Source organism: Pleurodeles waltl, chromosome 12 (assembly GCF_031143425.1).
Source record: "Pleurodeles waltl isolate 20211129_DDA chromosome 12, aPleWal1.hap1.20221129, whole genome shotgun sequence".
Classification (NCBI taxonomy): domain Eukaryota; kingdom Metazoa; phylum Chordata; class Amphibia; order Caudata; family Salamandridae; genus Pleurodeles; species Pleurodeles waltl.
Window position 1 is genome coordinate 647,541,737 of NC_090451.1, and position 22,039 is coordinate 647,563,775.

General features: G+C 44.3%; 1 protein-coding gene across 4 annotated transcripts in view; it reads left to right on the forward strand.

The window, feature by feature from the left end:
* The window catches only part of OTUD7B (OTU deubiquitinase 7B), a 196,782-nt gene that overhangs the window by 44,514 nt on the left and 130,229 nt on the right, over positions 1 to 22,039 (forward strand). Inside the window, exon 2 of one of the 4 annotated variants that reach the window (XM_069218228.1) lies at positions 3,266 to 3,416. The exons of the other annotated variants lie outside the window; for them this stretch is intronic. Within the exon in view, the coding sequence (XP_069074329.1) occupies positions 3,344 to 3,416 (73 nt within the window). The 5' untranslated portion in view covers positions 3,266 to 3,343. The remainder of the gene's footprint in view (positions 1 to 3,265; positions 3,417 to 22,039) is intronic. 4 annotated transcript variants of the gene reach the window in all.

Below are 22,039 nucleotides of genomic sequence, written 5' to 3' on the forward strand. Positions count from 1 at the left end.
ATTGAAAAAGAAAAGTATTTTGAGTCCAGTCAGACAGGTTTGGTGCTCATAGTTCATATTCGTGGCTTCTGATCAGTCAGGAACATCCTGTAGTATGCAAATCGGGATAATTCAGTTTTCAGTCTCTGTAGTGGAGACTGTTCCACAGTCTTGTGCTTTGTGCTTCCACAGATCTGGCTCCTTGTTTCATCCTTTTAGGCGAAAATTAGTGGTTCTTAATTGTGTGTATAATTTTCGGGTAGACCTTACGAACTACATGGCTACATCCTTGTACATTGGAGGCTTGGAAAGGCAAAAGAAGGATATGCTCTGAGGCATTATAAAACTATTTCAATCACATATATCAAGAAGACAATATTCTCTAATATATTTTTACAAACTATTCACCCAGAGCCATTGTGTTTCTTGAGTCCTGGAAAATGTACTTTCAACTTTTCTTAAAAGGAACCTGGGCTGAATTACACCATTTATGTTCCCCATGTTTCTTTTATTATTTTGGAAGATTATTTTTGAAGGAGATGTCCAGTGAATATCTAAAATAGGCATATTCCGCTCATAGGAAGGCTGAGGAGAAAACTGTGAATTGAATTCATTATTCAGATTAAGATGTTCCTGTGTATTAATTATTTAGTCTTGGGATTAGATCATCCCAATCGCAAAAGGTTTCAGTAGGTTTGTGAAGAGTGGATTAATGCCCAGATGACCACCCTGACATCCATTTGGTGACCAGAATAAATCATTATAAGACACGTTTTCCAACATGGTTCAGCAAATTACTTTATTTAAAGATCCCTGCTAAAGCCAGCCATCTAATTTGTTGGATCTTCAGAGTTCTGGGGTACAAACATCTATCCTTGTTTATGGTTTAAGTTACTTGTCTTTCCTGAGTCAATTCAGCTTTGTCGAAGTTGCAACTTTTAGGAAGGTTTCATTACTAGCTGTTGTGAGTCAATTAAGTTTCTTCTTTTGGTTCTTGCACCATCAGTAGTGATTATTCTTATACAGCCTCATTGCTTCTCTAGATCCTGGCATTTGAAATAACTCATAAGGTTCTGTAATATGTTTATCAGCGGTATGTGAAAGCCGAACTTGACATTTCATAATGGATAACTACCAGAATTATATCAATGTGCAAAAAAATCAAGCCCTTAAAGAAACATCATTTATTGTGTTAAGACCCCTTGTAAAATATGTATGCAATCTGTAAATAATGTTGCCCTTATTGAACACATTGCCTCCTGTAAACAATATTTAAACTTATAAAAGAAAGCTTCACCCAGTAATGATCTGGCCAAATTCTTGCAAGACAGGTTTTAATAGCCAAGTGCCTTTAAAGTCTCTAATGGATCCTAATAGTCTTTTGAATTATTCTCTGATAGTGATCATCACTTGACTGTGGCCTTTTAGAGTGGGAATATAGCCTGCTCTTTCAGTGATTTGTTTTTCTGTTATGCCTGGGACACGTTTTATCTACATACTTCTAAACCTAATCTAAGCGTTTTATAATATTATATGGATTAGCGGTGGGTCTAAATAGTAAAGTTTCTAAAGTATAAGACTTTAGCTCTCCCTGAAGCACTGTTTATTTTTTGCAGCAGTTCTGCTGTATGTTTGTATTTCCAGTTATCTAGCCTTTGACACATTTAACCATACATTAGTTGTTAACCAAATCATATTTTTCCTTTGTAGCATTAATTTGAATTTAAGAAACAGTTGTAGCTTCCCTTTGCATTTGCACATTTGACAGAATATCAAAGATCATCAATTACCTATAAGGAATCATGCTTGAATAGTCTGGTTGGTGTAAAATGTGGAGCCTTGGATTCAAACTGAAGTTCTCATGAGTTTTGGTCTAAGTGAAAGGTATTTAAAGGGCCACAGAAAGGTGACTTGTGTCTGTAGTGTCGCCTTTACACTCAGTCACAGGTTTTCATTTATTTCCCACTTTCACTGTTATTAACCCTTGGTTTGCAACTTAACCTGTTTGCTGTACCAACGTCTCCCTTTCTGATGCTCTTAATGCTGTAAAGATCAAGGTTGCTGGCGTTACTCAGTCTTTCTCTCTCCCCCCACCCACACATTCTTTGTCTCTTGCCTCCATTACCATGCAGCTTTGGAGCGATGGCTTCTGTTGTTTTTATTTTAATCCGTACATTTACTCTGTTTTGCAACAATAGTAGATTTGACACGTAGTGTTAAGTAAGTGTCTCAACTGCTGAAGCCAAACTACTCTTTGTTTAACTCTCCAGTGCTGTTACCTCTTTTGTACATCGTACACTGACTTCATCGTCTTTACTCTCTCCTTGCATCCCTTGTAAACCAGTTCTTCCAGACTTTTTATTTCAGTTTTGTCAAGTACACCGACCTTCTCATGTTTGCAGTGCCCCCCTCCAACACCTCTCATGTATGTTATTACATTTATTTCAATCTTTAACTCCTTACTGTTTAATATTGCTTCTTTGTCTAGCCGTTTCTGTTTTCCACTTCCAGTAAAAGCTTTTTAGCGAGATAGGTTAGTGATACAAAATAGATATCCCTTCCATGTTCACTAAACTGGTAGTATGAAAATGAAGCATGGTTATAGGACATGCCAGGCCCTCAGTGTCAAGAATTATACATTAAAATCATACACTGGCATTCACTGTTTGTTTGCCTTCATTGATTGATAATATGATTGCCATTCCATAATTTTCAGTTTATTTTATTAACCGCAAATAATGGCTCATGTGTTGTAGTTGACAATGTAGATTGCATGTTTATTTTCTGGCTTTATAGGTGGAATATGCGATGTTGGCCATAATGCACTTTTTGTTAGCTCCATCAATTCATTTGTTTTTTGCTGTCCCGGTAAATAAGATTTGACCATGTTTCTGTTGACTTAATGGCAACTAAATCAGTTTTTCTTAAGTCTATTTTTGGGTTCAGTGTCCGATCTCAACTTCTGTGTTTCTCATTTAAAGACCTCTTTTGTTCTGTTAAAATGAGCTGGCAGTACATACCCCCATTCTGTCTCCTGTGTAATCTAACTCAAATGGGACAATTAGGGTTATGTTATGGAAAATGGTAGAGCAGCAAAATTGATCTTGTCTCTGAATTGGTGAACAGTAAGTCGCCAGTCTCCTCCAGCCCTAAATAAAATGAGTTTCTCAAAGCAAGAATGAATGATCTAGCATCGGATGCACACACGTTTGCACAGTTGTCTGCATTGCCAGGCTCCTCTTTTTATACTGTGTAACATGAGCTGTGTACATTGTTTCAATCTTAGATTGAAGACTAAGCTTTGATCTATGTTCCACCCGTACCGATCTGCCAGAAACAAATTCATGATCACGTGACCCTCGACATGGATGCTCTCCTGTCGGATTTTGTTCGTTCGACTGGGGCAGAGCCCGGACTTGCCAGAGATCTACTAGAAGGTAAGGAGTTATGCGAGGCAGGCAAATGTTGCTAGGCATGTTGAGCATGCATGTCTATGTGGAAAAGTAGATTTTGAGACTGGTGGCAGACAGACTATATGGAAACTAACGCTGTTGCTCAAGTAGCGCATACTGATCATAAAGCTTTCCTTACTCATTTCATTTCTTGCACCAGCCACATAGAGTTCACCGCAGAGTATTGTTTAATGGCATTCTATTGCTGCATAGATTTGCTTTGCAATTCTGGTTGCGGGTTTCTATTGCATGGTGTCAAATTTCCATTTTAAAGTGAGTACTGAAAATGATGCTGGCTCCATTGTTAATGCAACTCATCCTTTCCTTTCCCCTTTTCTTAGTCATCGTTTTTAGATGACCTCTGTGAAGACCAGTGTTTCGTTCCTGTAGCGCCTGTGAGCACTGTTATAATTTCTTTGTTTTTTCAAGTCGCCTGATTTCCTTCTGATAATCTAGTATTAATTATCGTCTGACCGTTCTAGAGTAATAGCACGCAATAAGCTTTATGAAAGCCCTTTGTGTTTGTCTATTCAGGTTATGGTAGGATCCTGGTTGTACAATCCTTGGCACTGCATTTATTTGTTAGGCATTTATATCACCACCTCCCACATTTTTTATTTGAATGTCACATTGATCATGTTTGTTTATGCAAACTCATACATGACGTTCATTAGCAGTGTATTTAGAACTTTAGTTCATTCATTTTGTTTGATGTATCTATGCATGCAAAACTTGTTTTTTATCCTAGATATTCTCTTATTGTTTCTCAGTTGTTTTTGCAGTGAGGTAAAGGAGTATAAATAGAATTGGAGACGCTGATGTTTAGTGCTAAAAGATCATTTTCAAGACCCAGAGTAGTAATTTGTGTTTTTTGACTTTGGTGCATACTTACGGCTTTTCATATGGCTCTGATACTCTCATTCACTCAGTTTTATGCTGACTGTTCTAGTTGTATCCTTCATTGCCGATCCTACTGTTCTTTGGTAAATACAGGGAATTCATTGGTTGCAAGATACATTAAACTTCTTTCTCCGCATCCCTTCACTTGAGGTGATATTGCAATCCAGATTTAAATAATTGCTCTCTGTTGTTGAAGTCATTCTGTCTTAAAGGACGAAAGACAACAAAAGATAATAATGGGTTAGACCAGAAAATACTCTGAAAAATATTTCAGTTCTTGCATGGAGTATACTCACTTTAACATTCCTAAGGAAAGGATTGTTTTATGACTTCTATTTCAGTCTTCTACTATCCACCATACCCCACGGGAGCTAGTTCAAAATGTGACAGTTCATCTTTTCCTCCTTCTCGTAGGTTTCCCATCTCTAGCTCTAAAAAAATAGCTGCACAGGCACCCTATTTCCAAAGGGGAACCATGTTCCGGAGCCTATGTATTTAATTTATGCGACTGCACAGTGTAGGCTTCACCTTCATTGTGCAGCTGTTTAGCTGGTACATCCAGGGGCATTTTTTGAAGTCCTCTAGTGCTCTCTTCATTGTGAATCCTGATCTTACGAAAACACAACATGACTGCATGGCCTGGCTATAGGTGTCCAAGCATTGAAATCCTCTTTGCCTGAGCTTGCTCTCTGCGACTAAATATTTGCAATTTACAAAAGCCCTAAAATGTGACTTTTTCGGCAGTAACCTTTCAATTAGTCTCTGTGTTAATATGTTTTGAACTTGGACTTTGGTCCTTTGCGTGCTCTTCAAATAATATAAATACTCCTAATTCAGAAGGATGAACTAAAGTGCCATCACTGCAGATTATTCAGGACAAAACTGTGTGTGACTCTCTTAATGTTGTTTGAGTTGACTGGCAGCGGCTGCCTTCTTCAGTGGAGCAGTGTTGGTTGAATCTAAATAAGGTGCATGTTGTAGTTATCATAGTATGGAGTATAGATGTTAGTAAAACAGTAGTTGAGCAATTGCACGTTTGTTCCCTACATCTGAAGCGCACACTCCACAAGTGATATTCAACTATATGCTCCATATTTGGACTGTGGTTGTTAGTACAGTTATGATGGGGTTACCACACGTTTCTTCAACAGAGGGCGCTTACACCGGCCACCGTCCTGTATTTAGGTGGTTCACACCACTATGCCAGCATGACTGTACTGCACAAATGCATTTTGTGAAGATCATCTGTCTGGACTGATCGATCATAGTTGGATAATGTAGCAAACGGCTGCTTGGATGTTTGTTAATTTGTATATATTCAACGGAAATCACTTCTGAAAGATGTTGTTCTGTAATAAGACTCAATTACAGAGCAAACTCTTCGGTTAATTTATAAAAGAGACGTCTTAAAAAAGATACAGTTTATTGTAAATATTTTGCTTCCAACTGCCTGAATATGATTGACCCCTTGAGACACTAGATGGCATGCATAATCTTCAGTATCAAAGCAAAATATTTATTTCGTTAGTGAAGGTGACTGCAGGTGATTCCGCATGCCTGCACCAGGCATTCTCAACTGAAACATACAGACATGAAACACCATAATAGATTCATCTAAAATCGAGATATGTTGTAACTAATAGTGTGTCATCTAATTAGTGTCCTCACCACTGATAGAAAATGTGTTGGAGAAAAGCGTCTGGTGCCATCTGTCCATATTTCGGTCCATTGCATGCCATCCTTAGTGACATGATGAGTTCTAATCAATGCCAGTTCAGTTGACTGTCTTAAACACTCATCCATCAGAAATGTGTTTTGCCCTAAACTGTTTTCTGGCACTATCAGGGAGATATACTTTGTACTTTGAAAGGTCAGTGATTGAGTGAAGGAAACCCATGCTTATCATAAACTAAATTATTGTTTTAAAGATACAGTCTTTCCACTGTCTCAATCAGATGAAAGTATTAAGTTTATTAAGACAAGGTGAACGTACAATTTTACACTGTGAGGCATTTTAGTCCAGTATGTCATGCAATAACATTAGAGTGAATTAGGACAGCAGGTGACCCCAAAGAACAACAACTCTGGAGAAGGAAACCAACCTCTTTCAGATGGTTTGACGGTCAATAAAGTGACCTAACATTATATAAAAAGCCACATTGTTGGAAAATATGAAAGTCACTTACCTCATTGCATCAGTGTTGGTAGGCCGGTGCGTCTCCGGGTGTAGATAGGATGTGTAAGATTTTGTATAATGTAAATTTATTGATTATGAAATACCTCTGTTTTTCCAAGAAAAACTGTTTTTCAGATTTAATCCTTAATTCAGATTCTATTTTTAGATTGGATTTTTCCATTTGACTTCCTAGGTAATGCTCTGTGACTAGCCAGGTCACCGGAGAGCATGCCAGGCTCAGGCTCACGATTGCTCGTTTGAAAATCAATAAGTATTTGAGGGGACATTTAGTTACTGGTATATTTAGGAACCTTGAAATACATGTTGAAATCTTTTGCAGCACAAATCTGAGTATGAATTTCCCTTTTATATTTAGTATTTTTGTGTGTGTAGTGCATCAGGGCAGTTATGTGACCAAGCTTTACAGTCAAATTTTTTTTAATACCAGACAGTATGCTTCAGCAGGGGGCAGCAATGTGGATTGGTACTGGGCTAAAGGTAGAGGGTAGTAACTAATCATGGCGGCGTTGTGATGTTTAGGATACATTATGGAATGTGTTTTATAACAAAGGCAAAGTCAATGTTCTTGTTGGTGCAAAGACGAGAAGACAGAATGAAAATTGATCAAACCGATTAATTGAACAGGAACAAATACTAATACTTGATTATTGAGACGAAATCGAGTTCAAACTATGCTTTAAGCCTTTGTGATAAGGAAATCAGGAGGAAGAATTTGTGTAGATTCAATAAATGATTGGATAGAGATGTAAATTAAAATTTCTTCGCTGAAATATACTTACCCTTGGTTATTACTAGCTAAACCTCTTCTAGATTTCCAGTTATTAACGTGGACTTATTCTGATGGATACAACTACCTGTGGATTCCTCACCTCATGAATTCCTCACCTCATGAATACTCCCATGGCGCCAGCATTTGACGGAAATCTTCTTACTAGTCTCTGCACGTCGACGAGGACGTCACTGTCGCCCACGCGACGCCGTCTGACGTCATACAGGCAATAAGAGGTCCTCGACGACGTGCGGACGTCAGTTCCCTTTTTTCCGTGCATTCGAAACGGTTATCTTCGAGGGAGCAACTGTTACTCTTGCGGTTACAGTGTATATCTTGCTGCGTACTCTTTCTCTGTGGAAATAATGTCGCAGAGAAAGTCTGGATTTAAGCCTTGTCGTGAGTGTGGAGGCAAGATGTCGGTGACGGATCCTCATTCCGATTGCCTTTGGTGTTTGAGCTCCGACCACGACGTCTCGACTTGTGATTCATGTCAGCACATGAATCCGAAGGCCCTTAAAGAACGTGAGGCGAAGCTGTTTATGGCCAAGTCAAAGGAGAAGCATCACAAGAAGTCTTCTCCAAGACTTCGGCGTCATCGAGACTCCCGGCGCCGTAGAGAATCTCGGCGTCATTCAAGGGAGGCTCGTTCCAGGTCTCCGGATCGGCGCCGAAGGACATGGGAGGTCAGCCCCACGGTGACGCCGCATCCTTCGACGCCGTTGCCCTCTCCGGCGTCTCCAACTTCGCCTGGACAGGCGTCGGTGATTGAGGTATTGGAGCCTCAAGTCTTTTCTCCGGCGCAGACGCCGAGGCCGACGTCGGGGTCGCCTCCGAGACAGGCACCCCAGTATCCGGCTTTTCCCACCCCTGGAGCCGATAGTTCCGCATTCTTGAATGCGATGTATGCCATCTTCCAACAGATGGCTCCAGGGGGTGCTCCGGCTGGGCCTTTGGCCTTTTCTTTGGGTGATCCTGCGCCTCTTCGGCCGGCACCCTTTATGCCCTTTCTCCCGTTTGGGAACGTGGGCTCGGCGCCAGTGTCGGCGCCGGTGGCCGCTCCGGTGGCTTCGGAGGGATTGGCCCCAGGGATTTCCATCCCGTCGACGTCGAGATTTCGGCCTGTGACTCCGGTGGGTCCATCCGTTTCAACTGCTCTTCAGCCGAAGTTTCCATGTGGTGCCGGATGCGGCGTCGGTGGCTTCGGAAGATCGGCGCCGATCTCCGACTTCGGCGGAGGCATTGTCGACTCCGCGGATTGAGCAACGACTGCATTCAAGGAGGCGTGCTCTCCGGGTACTAGAAGAGCAGGAGTACCAACGAGCCCTAGAGGAAGGAGAGCTAGAGGACTCGGGTGATGGGCTGCGTGGACTGGAGTCAGCCAGTGGGCTGGACACTTCCCCTGAGTGGGACCTTTCGTCCCCGGGGGAATATACTGAGGAAGCTGCTTCCTTTCATACAGTGGTACGGAAGGCAGCTAGTTTTTTTGGACCTGTATCCTGGGGAGGTATATTCATGCTCTGATGGATGACATTTCCTCTTCGTTTACAGAGCTTCCCCAGGGTCTTTTGGATCTTGTCTCTGATGCCCAGGCTGCTGCGACCCAAATTATCCAGACGGGACTGGATACCACCGACTCGGTAGCCAGAGCAATGGGCACAACTGTGGTGGAAAGGAGACAGGCCTGGCTCCGTAACTCGGGCTTTTCGGCAGATGTACAGTCCACATTGTTGGATCTCCCGTTTGATGGGGACAAACTGTTTGGGGCTAAGGCTGATTCGGCCTTGGAACGTTTTAAGGAGAGCAGGGCCACGGCTAAGTCGTTGGGACTCCAAGCTCCTTCTTCCACGGCCTCTTCCAGATTCTTCAGGAGGTTTCGTGGATTTGGGCGTGGCTCTTCCTCCTCTTCCTTTCGGGGAAGATATCAGCAACCTGCCTCTTCCCATCCCTATAGATCTTTTAGGGGGAGGGGTAGGGTCCGCACCAGGGGAGCCTCTCAGCAGCACTCTGCCTCTTCCTCATCCTCTGGCGGGGTGCAGCAGGGGAAGCAGCCTTAGGCTTCCACCATTTCCCACTCACTCCTCTCCTGTAGGGGGAAGATTACAGCATTTTCTCACCAAATGGGAGACTGTTACGTCGGACACTTGGGTTCTCAGTGTTGTGGGAAAAGGCTACACCCTTCCCTTTCGGGAGTTTCCGCCCCTCATCCCGCCCCGCCCTTCGTATTGTTCACAAGAACACCTCCTGTTGCTAGAACAGGAGGTAGAAGTCCTCCTTTTAAAGGGCGCGGTGGAGTTGGTCCCGGAGCAGGAAAGGGGTCAAGGAGTTTACTCAAGGTATTTCCTGATTCCCAAGAAGGATGGTCGTTTGAGACCAATTCTGGACCTGAGGATCTTGAATTGGTTCCTCAAGCAGGAAAAGTTAAAGATGCTGACCCTAGCACAGGTGCTTTTGGCGTTGAACATGGAAGACTGGATGGTGTCTGTCGACTTGCAGGATGCTTACTTTCATATCCCGATACTCAAGTCACACAGGAAGTATCTCCGGTTTGTGGTGGGATCGCAACACTACCAGTTTGCGGTCCTTCCGTTTGGTCTTACTTCAGCACCTCGAGTCTTCACGAAGGTGATGTCGGTGGTTGCGGCAGAGCTCAGAAGGAAGGGGATAGCAGTATTCCCTTACTTGGACGATTGGTTAATCAAAGCCAAGTCCCCGGAGCTTGTGTTGCGTCATCTGCAGTCAACAACCCAGTTGTTCGACCTGGGCTTTTCGGTGAACGAGCCCAAATCTCACCTAGAGCCCTCTCAGCGCCTCCTGTTCATAGGGGCAGTACTGGATACAACATTGGCCTTTCCTCCGCCTCAGCGGATTCAAGATATTCAGGATTTGGTTCCAATGTTTCGAAATGGAGCGGTAGTTCCAGTCCTCAAGGTCCTTCGTCTGCTCTGTCTTTTTGCCTCCTGCATTCTGTTGGTCACGCATGCTCGCTGGCACATGAGGGCTCTTCAGTGGTGCCTCCGAAGGCAGTGGTCTCAACACAGAGGGGATCTAGAGGGTACTGTCAAGATCTCCAGAGATGCTGCTGTGGATTTGAAGTGGTGGATTGCAAGCAACAATCTTTCACAAGGAAAGCCGTTCCAGCAGTCGCCACCAGTGGCCACAGTCATAACGGATGCTTCCACTCTAGGGTGGGGAGCTCATCTGGGGGATCTGGAGATCAAAGGTCTTTGGTCTCCAGAGGAACAGATTTTTCACATCAATCTGTTAGAGTTACGGGCTGTACGTCTGGCTCTCAAGGCCTTCCTCCCTTCCCTTCGTGGTCAGTCGGTACAGGTCCTAACGGACAATACTACCACGATGTGGTACATAAACGAGCAGGGAGGAGTGGTGTCGTACCTTCTCTGTAGAGAAGCTCTTCGACTATGGTCCTGGGCAAAGGACCATCGGATTTGCTTGATAGCAAACCATCTGGCCGGAGTTTTGAACGTGCGTGCGGACAGTCTCAGTCGCCACTTCTCGGCAGACCACGAGTGGCGTCTCCATCCAGATCAAGTCCGTTTAATCTTCCAGAAGTGGGGGTTTCCTCGGGTAGATCTGTTCGCCACTCGAGAGAACGCGCATTGTCCGTTGTTCTGCAGCCTTCAGTATCCGATGCAGGAAGCGTTGGGGGACGCGTTTCAAATGACCTGGTGCGGCCAGTTGCTTTACGCGTTTCCTCCCATACCCTTGATTCCTCGAGTATTGAGGAAGATTCGCCAAGACCGGGCTCTAGTGATCTTAATAGCTCCGGATTGGCCAAGGAGGGTGTGGTACTCCGACCTTCTCCAACTCTCAATGTGCCCGCCGCTCCGTCTCCCTTTCAGGGCAGACCTCCTCTCACAGTCGCAGGGGCAGGTTCTATTTTTTTTTTTTTTTAATTTGTTTTTATTGTTATCAACTACTTGCTGTTTTTACAAGTGTAATTCTTCTTACAGTAACGTATTGTCGTGATTATACATTTCTGCTAATTATACCATTTCCGGGCTTTGCGGTCCATGCAGTACGTTACGCATTTGGTTAGCCTTTACCATGCATTTACTTAACTTATCAACAGTTATTTCTTCGCCCAATTGAAACTTTATAATGGCATTCACATTTTCATTATCCTACGTTACTGTTGTATTCTGTGACCTGTTAACAGACTTAACTCAACTTCAAACTGTATATGAACTTTTAGGCCTATGTGGGAGGAACTGTTTAATTGCTGAATTACTAAAAAGGGAGATAGCTTGCCCGGGTATTGCTTGTCGTGTTTTATTGCCCTGCGTTCCGTCATTACCCTCCCTTATCCTTTTTATTATACCATCCCGCTCTCCCCCTCACACTCATACCGCATCCGGATCAAACTGATTCTTAGTAGTCATTCAGTCTTAGTTACAGTGAACTTCCCCTATGTTGGGATCTTCTGACCGTGTCCATTAGCTCATCCCACTCCCTCAGGCTCCATCGGACTCTTTGTTAAGTCTTCCCAGTTAGACACTAGGTTTTCCCACTCCGCCGCGATTGGGGTCTGAAGGACCCCCCTCGCCTCCTCAGCCCTAAGGACCTGAAGCTCTGCCCTGGACCACCTTGTGACATCGTTCCTCCATTCTGTTAGTGATGGGTGGGTTGGGGACTTCCATCCCTTCGTGATCAGTCTTTTAAATAGAGCCAGAGACAGGTCAAGGAAACGATTCCCAACCTTGCCCCACCTAATCCCGGTTCGAAGACCCAGTAGGCACAAATCAGGGGTTGGCCGGAGCTCCAAGCCGAATAACTTCGTGAGGGTAGCCATCATCTCGAACCAACCCACCTGGATTCTCGGGCATACCCACATCATGTGGTCAAAGTCAGCTTCACCGCCCTCACATCTGGGGCATACCTTGGGAGCCCCCCCATATATGCGGTGCAACCGATGTGGGGTGAGGTAAGTTCTGTGTAAGTAATTGTATTGAATATATCTGAGCCTCGTGTTGCGTGAGATCGTTCTAGGATAAGCTAGAGCCCTGGCCCATTCCGACTCGGACAGGTCTCGCCCGGCTGTCTTCTCCCATTTTTCTCTTAGGGAGTGCAGGGGGTCCACAGCTGACTCTATTTGGGCACGGTATATTTTTGTGATCATGTGAGGTTCCTCTCCTGCCGTCAACAAGAGGTGCAGCACCCCATGGATTGTGGGTTCTGCATTAATTGTACTCCAGTGCTCTTTTAGGGTGTGCATCAGCTTCCTGAAGAATAGGAATTGACCTTGCGGTACCCCTCCTACTACTAAGTCATCGAAGCTCTTCAGCAACCCCTCCTTGAATAGTTCCCCCACTGCCCCCAGCCCCGCTCCCACCCATGGCCCCAAGCCTAGCCCCCCTCGCTCACGCCCCCTTAGTTCTAGGGCGACTACCTCCAGTGGTAAAGCGGGAGAGTATGGCGGCCCGACCCCGGTCCTTTTCACGCAACGCTTCCAGCATTTCAACGCCACGTTACACATTATGCTGTCACCTATGAGGGCGACCTTCCTACCCGCCATATTTGCCGCTATACGAGCTGTGTCTGTTGTTCCTTGCGCTGTTGCCAGGTCTAGCTGTCCCCTGCCCGCCATCCAGCCGGCCACCCATTGGAGCTGAGATGCCAAATAATACGCCTCGAAGTCAGGGGCACCCAGTCCCCCCAGACGCGCCGGTCTACAGACGGTTGTTAGCGCCGTTCTCCTGCGACCCACATCCCATATCAACTCTCTAAGCAGTGCATTTAACTCTCGGAACCATGTAGGAGGGACCTGCACTGGCAGGTTCGCAAAGTAATAGAGTAGGCGTGGCAGCATGACCATTTTGGAGAGCGCCACTCTGGCCATTATTGATAGTTTCAATGACCTCCAGAACTCCACCGAGGTGCGCAGGGATCTAAGTGTCCTGCCGAGATTGCCGTCCCTAAGATCGCTCAGTTCGTGAAATATTTGTATGCCCAAATATTTAAAAGTCCGCGGGGCCCAGTTTACGTCCGCAGGGCACGAGTCCGGACGAGCGCAGCCTGCCAGAACAGGGAATACAAATGTTTTTCTCCTGTTAAGTCTGAGTCCAGATAGACTCCCGAATTCCTCCAGAATCCCCAGCGCCCACCCAACACCTCCCGCCCCGTCCCTCAGGTAAAGGAGTATATCCTCGGCATATAGAGAAACGATATGCTCAGCCGGACCCCAGATAATTCCCTTGCCCACTCCTTCTCGCCGCAACTGTGCCGCCAGGGGCTCAATTGCCAGGGCAAACAACATCGGTGATAGGGGGCAGCCCTGCCTAGTTCCGCGGTATATTGGGTATGCACTTGAGATCGACTTTCCGGTCTTAACTCTAGCCAGGGGGGAAGCGTACAGTAGGTCCACCCACTTCACCCATTCCTCCCCTAGTCCCATTTTGAGCATCACCTTCCTTAAGTAATCCCACCTGATTGAGTCGAAGGCCTTCTCGAAGTCCACCGCCAACAAAACCCCAGCTGGCGGTCTCAAAGCCCTGGGCATATGCAGCACCGAGAAAACCCGTCTTAAATTCAACGAGGTGCTTCGGGCAGGAATAAAGCCATTCTGATCAGTATGCACTAGCTTGGTCATATGGGGCAGCAATCGAGCAGCCATGATCTTGCTAAGAATTTTGAAATCACTGTTTAGCATTGATAAAGGCCTAAACTCCGTCACCCGTGCTTCCCTGTCTTTAGTTTTGGGGAGAGGGACCACCACAGCCTCCCGCAACGTTTGTGGCAGTTCACCCTGTCGCCGTGCCTCCGCGTACATCTCAGTCAGTTGGGGAGCCAGCAGTGACCTATATTTTTTGTAAAAGTCCATGGGGAGCCCGTCTGTTCCCGGAGTCTTCCCTGGCGCTAGCTGTGCTATGGCTTCGTTTACTTCCTCCACTGACACTGGGCCCCCCAGGGCCTCTTTATCCACTGCGTTCAGAGTTGGTAGCGGGATTTGCTGTAGGTACTCGTCGAAGGACTCTGTCCGCAGATCACTGGGTTTCCCGTACAACTGCATATAATATTCCCTGAATGCATTGTTTATTTGGGCTGGGCTGAGCTTGCGTGAACCCTCACAGGGGCAGGTTCTACACCCCAACCTCCAGAGTCTGCACCTACATGCCTGGAGATTGAACGGGGCAACCTGAGTTCCTTCTCTCTCCCGCCTGAGGTAGTGGATGTTATATTAGCGGCCAGGCGACACTCCACTAAATCTATCTACGCTAATAGGTGGTCTAAATTTGTTGCGTGGTGTGGAGAGAGGCAGATTGATCCCTTACATGCTCATCTATCGGACATTTTGTCTTTTGCTCTATCTCTGGCGCAAAAAGGTTGTGCAGTGGCTACCATTAAAGGTTATTTATCGGCCTTGTCAGCCTTCATATGTCTTCCAGACCAACCATCTTTATTTAAATCCCCTATTGTTATCAGATTCTTGAAAGGTCTTCTAAATCAATATCCTCCAAAGCCATTCGTTATGCCGCAATGGGATTTGTCCTTAGTCCTGACTTTCCTTATGGGGTCCCCTTTTGAACCTATGCATTCTTGCCCCTTGAGGTATTTGGTTTTAAAAACAGTCTTCCTGATAGCTATAACATCAGCAAGGAGAGTGAGTGAGTTGCAGGCCTTATCAGTAAAACCCCCTTATACAACTTTTTATGGGGATAAGGTGGTGTTGAGGACCAAGGCTGCTTTCCTCCCGAAGGTTGTTTCACCCTTCCATTTGGCTCAGGCAATTACTTTGTCCACGTTCTATCCTCCGCCTCATCCTTCCAAAGAGGAAGAAAGACTGCACCGTCTGGACCCAAAGAGAGCGTTGAGCTTCTTTATCGATAGAACAAGGGATTTCAGGCTGGAGGATCAGCTGTTTATTGGATACGTGGGCAAGAGGAGAGGAAAGGCAGTCCACAAGAGAACACTATCCAGGTGGGTTGTTCTTTGCATTAAAATATGTTACTCTTTGGCAAAGAAGGATCCTCCTGAGGGCATTAGAGCTCATTCCACCAGAGCTAAGTCGGCCACTTCGGCCTTAGCCAGAGGTGTTCCTGTGGTCGACATCTGCAAGGCCGCAACTTGGTCGTCCCTTCACACTTTTGCAAAACATTACTGTTTAGATTCTGAGGTTAGAAGGGACGGCCATTTTGCACGGTCAGTGCTGCAGGATTTCTTGGTTTGACCATTTAGGCACCCACCGCCGGGCGTGGTACTGCTTTGGGACTCTATTCATGAGGTGAGGAATCCACAGGTAGTTGTATCCATCAGAAGAACGAGTTACTTACCTTCGGTAACGACTTTTCTGGTGGATACATTAGCTACCTGTGGATTCCTCACGGTCCCACCCGCCTCCCCGTTGCCTTTCTGGTCTTGCCAAGTAATCCTTGAGTGCGCTCCTCTTGGTCTTTGAGGGTGCAATAGATGTTGTATATAATATATTTATATATGTATATGTGTATATATCTTTATGTATATACTTGGTGTGTGTATATATTTTAAAAGAGAGAGTTTTATATATATATATATATATATATATATATGTACATAAAAAGATTTACAGTTATTCATACAATGTGGTGTATTTTTACAATATAATGGATGTTGCCTTGCTCTTTCATTGCATTGCCTGGTTGTTCTCATGCACGTAAAAAATGATTGGTACTGACGTCCGCACGTCGTCGAGGACCTCTTATTGCCTGTATGACGTCAGACGGCATCGCGTGGGCGACAGTGACGTCCTCGTCGACGTGCAGAGACTAGTAAGAAGATTTCCGTCAAATGCTGGCGCCATGGGAGTATTCATGAGGTGAGGAATTCATGAGGTGAGGAATCCACAGGTAGCTAATGTATCCACCAGAAAAGTCGTTACCGAAGGTAAGTAACTCGTTCTTCTCAAATAAAGGCACCATTCTTCCGAATGCAATCATGGGTACAAAAATTGTGTCCAGTTTTCCCCACACCAGACCTTTTTTTTTATTTTAACAGGTCCTAGTGCAAGTTGGTGGTTATTAGAAGTTTCTCTGGCGAGGAATTGTTGTTCAGTAATTCTGTCTTCGGTTCCTTGGTCCTTCGTCCATTGCTCAATGGGAGACAAGTACAGCTATTTGATTCTTCATTCTTCAAAGGGATGTGTGGTTGAGCTGTCAAGGCTTAATCAAATTGGTGACAAGTATTTGGAACTTGGATACTGTTTGACACAAAGTATTTACACTCAAACATCATGGTTTGGCCTGACCTATAGTTTAAACAAGCATGTCTTCACTGTATAGAGTGTTGAGGAGTAAAAAGAAAAATGAGCACAAAAATCAGAAGGCCGTTGTGTGTTTTTTTAACCAAGATGCACAACATAACCCAGTGTGCTAGTTTTACTAACTAGGTGCTGTAATTCAGAACAGAATGGACTTCTATGGTACAGTGGTATATTATTGGTGGACAGCCACAGATTATTTTGTCTTTTGAAATCTTTGTGTCTAAATCCTCCTTCTGTGGCTCTTTATAGAAACCTAGTCAATGCTTAAAGGTTCCTTACAGAACGTAAATGATGTGTCAAGAATGCTGAAATTTGTAGCCATTTATCCAAGATTTGTAACCACTGCAATTGCAATTGGAAGGCACCTCAGTGGGCACACAAGGCTCATCTCCCCAAAAAAATAACACCCCTGTCCGCAGAAAAAGAATTATGTTAAGGTGCAAAAGAGCCCATCGTAAGGCAGAATTGCAGTATCCAGGGCAGTTACAAGAGGGGCGTGTTTCAGTCGTGTCAGTTTTTCCCTATCTGAGCTTCAAACTTAAGATTCTAATGGTGGAGTGGGAGTCCCTGTGCTGAAAACAGACTAGCTAGCATTGGATGTGTCTCGAGTGTACCACGTTTTTGGGCACTTATCTGTTTAATGGCTGTTTAATGTTTTTATGTGGCAAGGGTACTCACTGCATACCCACAGTTCTACCTTGTATCGGGAACTTCAGCAGTTATGTTTCAATATGCTTTAACTTCTCCATCATGTCCACAATGGTAGTGTATAGAGATGGGTGAAACAGTTTAGCAATCAGGGTGATACGCTTCTCCCAAAAGGCGATCAGTTTTTCCAAAAGGGCATCATGCCAAGGAGGAAGATGAAAGGACCATGGTTTTCGCTCAATGTGCAAATAGTTTGATAGAGACTCTCACAAAGAAAGGAAAGGTGTGGCCAAAAGGCAATGTAGGAACACCGTGGGTACAATACTTTAATTTCTTAAGCATGTCCTTACTCTTTTGAATGTTAAGATGTTTTTCTCTTTGGGTACACCCAGTTGGGCTGTAGGGGCTTGTGCCACAGTGGTGCCTCAGTTCTTCTGGGATTCTCTAAACATGCAGTTTTCTACTCTGCATTGCTCATTGTCCTAATGATAGGAGTTGCTTCTCTCCTCACCCTTGTGTCCAGCTGCAGTTCTTCCAGGGCAGAGCAGTCAAGAGGAGTGACCCTGTCTTAAGCTTTTTTCAGCCTTAGACGGGCCTCTAGGTGAAAGTTAATACTGTAATAAGGTGTTTTTGCAGGGCACCTACCATGATTAGGAATAGAGGGCTTTTTCTAAGTTCACTGCAGACAGTTTGTCTCTGGATCCTTATACCTCCACTGCTTAGAGAATGTTAAGAAAAAGTTAATGTTTTCATTTGGTGGTGCCAAAAACCTCACAAACAAATATGTTCTTTGATTTGGGAAACCAAATGATTCAAATCCTACTCCATCCATGCTGAACTCCCTCACCCCAGGCATGTAAGATGTTTAAAAAATACAGTCCTACCCAAAGAAACAAACAGAAGACACCATTATTCAGGTTCTGTCTCGTCATGGTTCCCTCTCAATTTCTCCAGCACATGATGAATGGACTTTTCTTCTATTCCTTCTTCCAATCCAACTGTCTTTGCTTTGTTCTGTTGTTCTTGTTACCTCTTCCTAAATTATATGTGACTGGGTTAGAGACCCCACTCTTAATGATTTTGTTAAAAATAAAGCGCACCTTTAGCCCTTGGGATAAGAATAGCATTATATAAAATCCTAAAAAAATAATGATTGTAAAAATTGAACCTCTTATGGCGCTTTAGTAGCATTGACAGAGAAATTACCTTCAAAAATAACAATTCAGGTTAATCTGTGCGGGACACCATCCTTTTCATGCATGTGTACAAAGGTGCTGGGTTGTAAACAAATTATGAAAGAGATGTTTTTTTCTAAAAGAAACTGATCAGACGCTCTAAGTGCAGTGCCTCATATATTCAGAGACCTGTAAGCTCAACACAAAGCAGGAGATCGTAGATGGCTACCAGGATGTGGATTAGGTCCACACGACTTGGACAGTCAGAGCAGAGTAAAAGCATGCCGGGGCAGATCCACAAGAAGATCTGTGCAGGTGGTTGAATAGTCAAGGACATTATTTTAGGGATGGTGGTGTTTGCTTGCATGTAGAATGATTTTTAGGTGCACACCTCAGTGAACTTGCTACAGATCCCCTGAGGCACAGTGTGAAGGTCTGCTTGAAGGGCATGGAAGCCCGATTGGCCTTATTCTGTGCAGAAAGCCACCTTTTTATAATCTGTGCAACATATTGTCACAGGTGACATTTATACTGCACAGTTTCCATGCAATTCACGCCTAAGCAAGTAACATAGTGCATGCTCATAGGCAGGAAACAGGTCACGGGTCCAGGACCTTGGAGGTCCAGGTAAAAAGTCCTTTGCCCTTTTGTGTCATCAGGCTATCGCCAACTGTCTACAGCCCTATGGCAAGCACTGTTCATTTTTTTGTAGGGGACAATTTGTTTTACCACAGGACTAGTAGATTCGAAATATGTGATGGGGAATTAATGAATACCTACACACCCCTCCGTTCCCCTAAGATTCGAAAACGCAGGCTAGATTAAAAACGAAATCATAAGACATCCCAGAATGGAGACAGGAGCTCGTTTTCTCTTTTCTCAATACACCAGTCTGCTCAGAGGATAAAATGCAATTATTCGTTAAATGCATTTAAAGACGGTCATGACCGAGGCTGAAAACGTACGGGTATTGACTGTGTACGTAACACGTTACCAATGTAAAATCACATTTTATCTGTCCAACTTTTGTAATACTTTGAGAGACAGCACTCTCCTTTTATCGTCTGTTATTCTACCTTAGAATTGATCCTCTCCCTTTGAAACCTTTCTGCCGTGCCTCTAAGTGACTTCTGCAGCAAGTATTGCCGTCATTTCTAGCAATTAAAGTACTCGCCATGGACAAAGTCCAAATTCCGACACGTTTGGAAGGATAATCTGTTTACCAGCGGCTGTATGAATAATCAAGTCAACAATGCTGCTTGTGTTGTTGCACTGTTTTTGTTCGGTGCAGGTTGCATCATCCACACATGACCGATCAGAACGTTCTTGGAATAAGAGCAGTCCTGTTGGGAACCTCTCCATGATGAACACCATTTCTGTCCAGTGAGTGTCCTTGTTGTTCTATAAAAAGACCTGCTCCGATCTGGATTGTGCTGGAAAGGCGGCTCCTTTGCTGCTTCTTGAGCTGGTTACCATGCATTTGATACCCACTCCTTTTCTGTTATGGGTGTTCAGTCAGTCAAAGGTAAAGTCTTAGAACAGATGTTGAATTAGTGTTGTTGAATGTTTCTGTTCGTTACAAATGACTTCAGGAAATTAGCAATGAAATCACGAAGTGTGCAAGTGATCTTTGTGAATGTCGACATGGAGCTGATGGTTTAGGCTCCAACTTGTAAGCTTTTTGGAATGGTGGTTTATTTGGCAGGTAATTCGTGCCAGCCCTAGAAGGCCTAGCAGATGAAGAGGCTTCCTGCTGTAACATGTGAAGTTCAAGGGGACTAACCATGAGTTCAACAAGCAGTGGGGTCCCACGTGGACGCCCATCTTAGATTTGTGGAAATCTATTCCTTACGAAGCGGTTCACCTGGAGGTGGCTGTTAAGCTATGCCGTGTTTCAGCAATGCGGGATTTCTGTATTTAAATACCAGGTTGGCTCCTCATTTCATTAGACAAGAGGAGTGCACGATAGTTGAGGGCCTTGGACGAAAGTAATATTGGGAATCTTAACATTTACACCTGAAGGGCTTTTACAAGAAGGAACATACAAGCTGTAAATTAAAATTGTTGTAGATTCTCCACTGGAGAGAGCTGTGGGAGAGCAGGCTTAATATCATAGCCATGTAAAAACCTTCCATGAGTCCACGGTTAGGCATATAAAATCTTCTTGCAGATCAATCAGATTGAGATCTTCAACTGTACTGCCTGGTAGTGGATTGTGATGTAAATACCAGCTGAAAGCTGTGTGTTCAGGGGACCGCTGCTGTGCAAGGTAGCATTGCTACATCGCATCTTTTGTGGAAGGAGTGACCGTTTTATCTTCACACACTTACACAAAAATTAAATATTAATCGTCACCGTTCCGTGATTTTTTTTTTTTTTTTTTTGCATTGATGTACTGCAGATATTCTGAGTGATGATATTTTTGCTCTGCGGGTGTGTATGAATGTTGTTTTCCCATGTATTAGGGAGTTTTAGTGTTATTCATTGTTTTAGTCATGGAGCAGACTGTTTAATGTGTTGGGTTTATATGGTTTGTTATTGTTATTATTATTCTTTGTATGTATAACTTTTTAAAATAATATATAAACTAAAATAAACACACTAGGCAGCACATTTGTGGTAACGACAACACTACAGGTGGGGGTTGTCCTTTTTTTAGGTTTTACCTGCATAATGCATGGGCTGTCTCTGCAAGACGTGTTGTTTAGATTGAGTGGACTTACAGCCCACCCATAGCTTACGATTTGTTAGCTTTAGTGTCGCTCTAATTTCCTTCGCTTCGGTTTGTCATGACATGCGGACGTCATATCCTCATCTTGTGTATGGGCATCCCATGGAGCATGCACCAAGTATGTGTATCCTTCCATTGAACCTGTTTTTGGAGCTACTTTGTATTCAAGAACCCCTTATGTGTGCTTGTGTTTTCAGTCAGTCTGCCATATAATACCAGTCTGTGCAGTTTGTATTTCTTCCCACTCATCCCCCTTCCATGATGCTTCTTGAAACACCCCCCCCCCCCCCCACACAGACTCGGCACTCTACAACACTGCACTCTACGACACTCTACTCTGCACTACTCTACGCTACTGCCTTTATGCCACTGCTGCGCTCTATGCCATGGCTGCATTCCAGACTCAGAGGATGAGACGCTCGAGCTGGTAATTATTTAGATGGATTCACTTGTCACTGACGGGCGGAAGACGAGGAACTGTATATCCTTTCCACTTAAGAGTACTGTTCAGCAACCTAGTCCAGGGAGTCCTTTGACTGAGGAATAACAAAGGAACGCTTTGGAACATTGAATGACGAACCCCCCCCCCCCCCCCCTCTCCTGGCTAGCATGCAGCACCAAGAAGGTGAATTATTTACTCAATGGGACTCCTTGATAAGTGTTAAAGTTAAGCGGACAACCTCGTCCTGATGAGACCCTTTTCTTGGGTTGGGGTTGAAACGTTGACAATCTTCACCTACTGGGTCATTACATGAGAATCAGGATATGAGGTGTAGCCTAGGGTTAGGCTATTCCCTTAGGACTAATACTAGAATGGAGAACCAGAGGTGAATATATAGTGTGTCATTTGGATTTATGTTTATTCCCTTTCTTCTTCCTTTTTGTTGTAATTTGTGTGCATACTGTGTTGTCTGTGCTACTATTAATTTGGA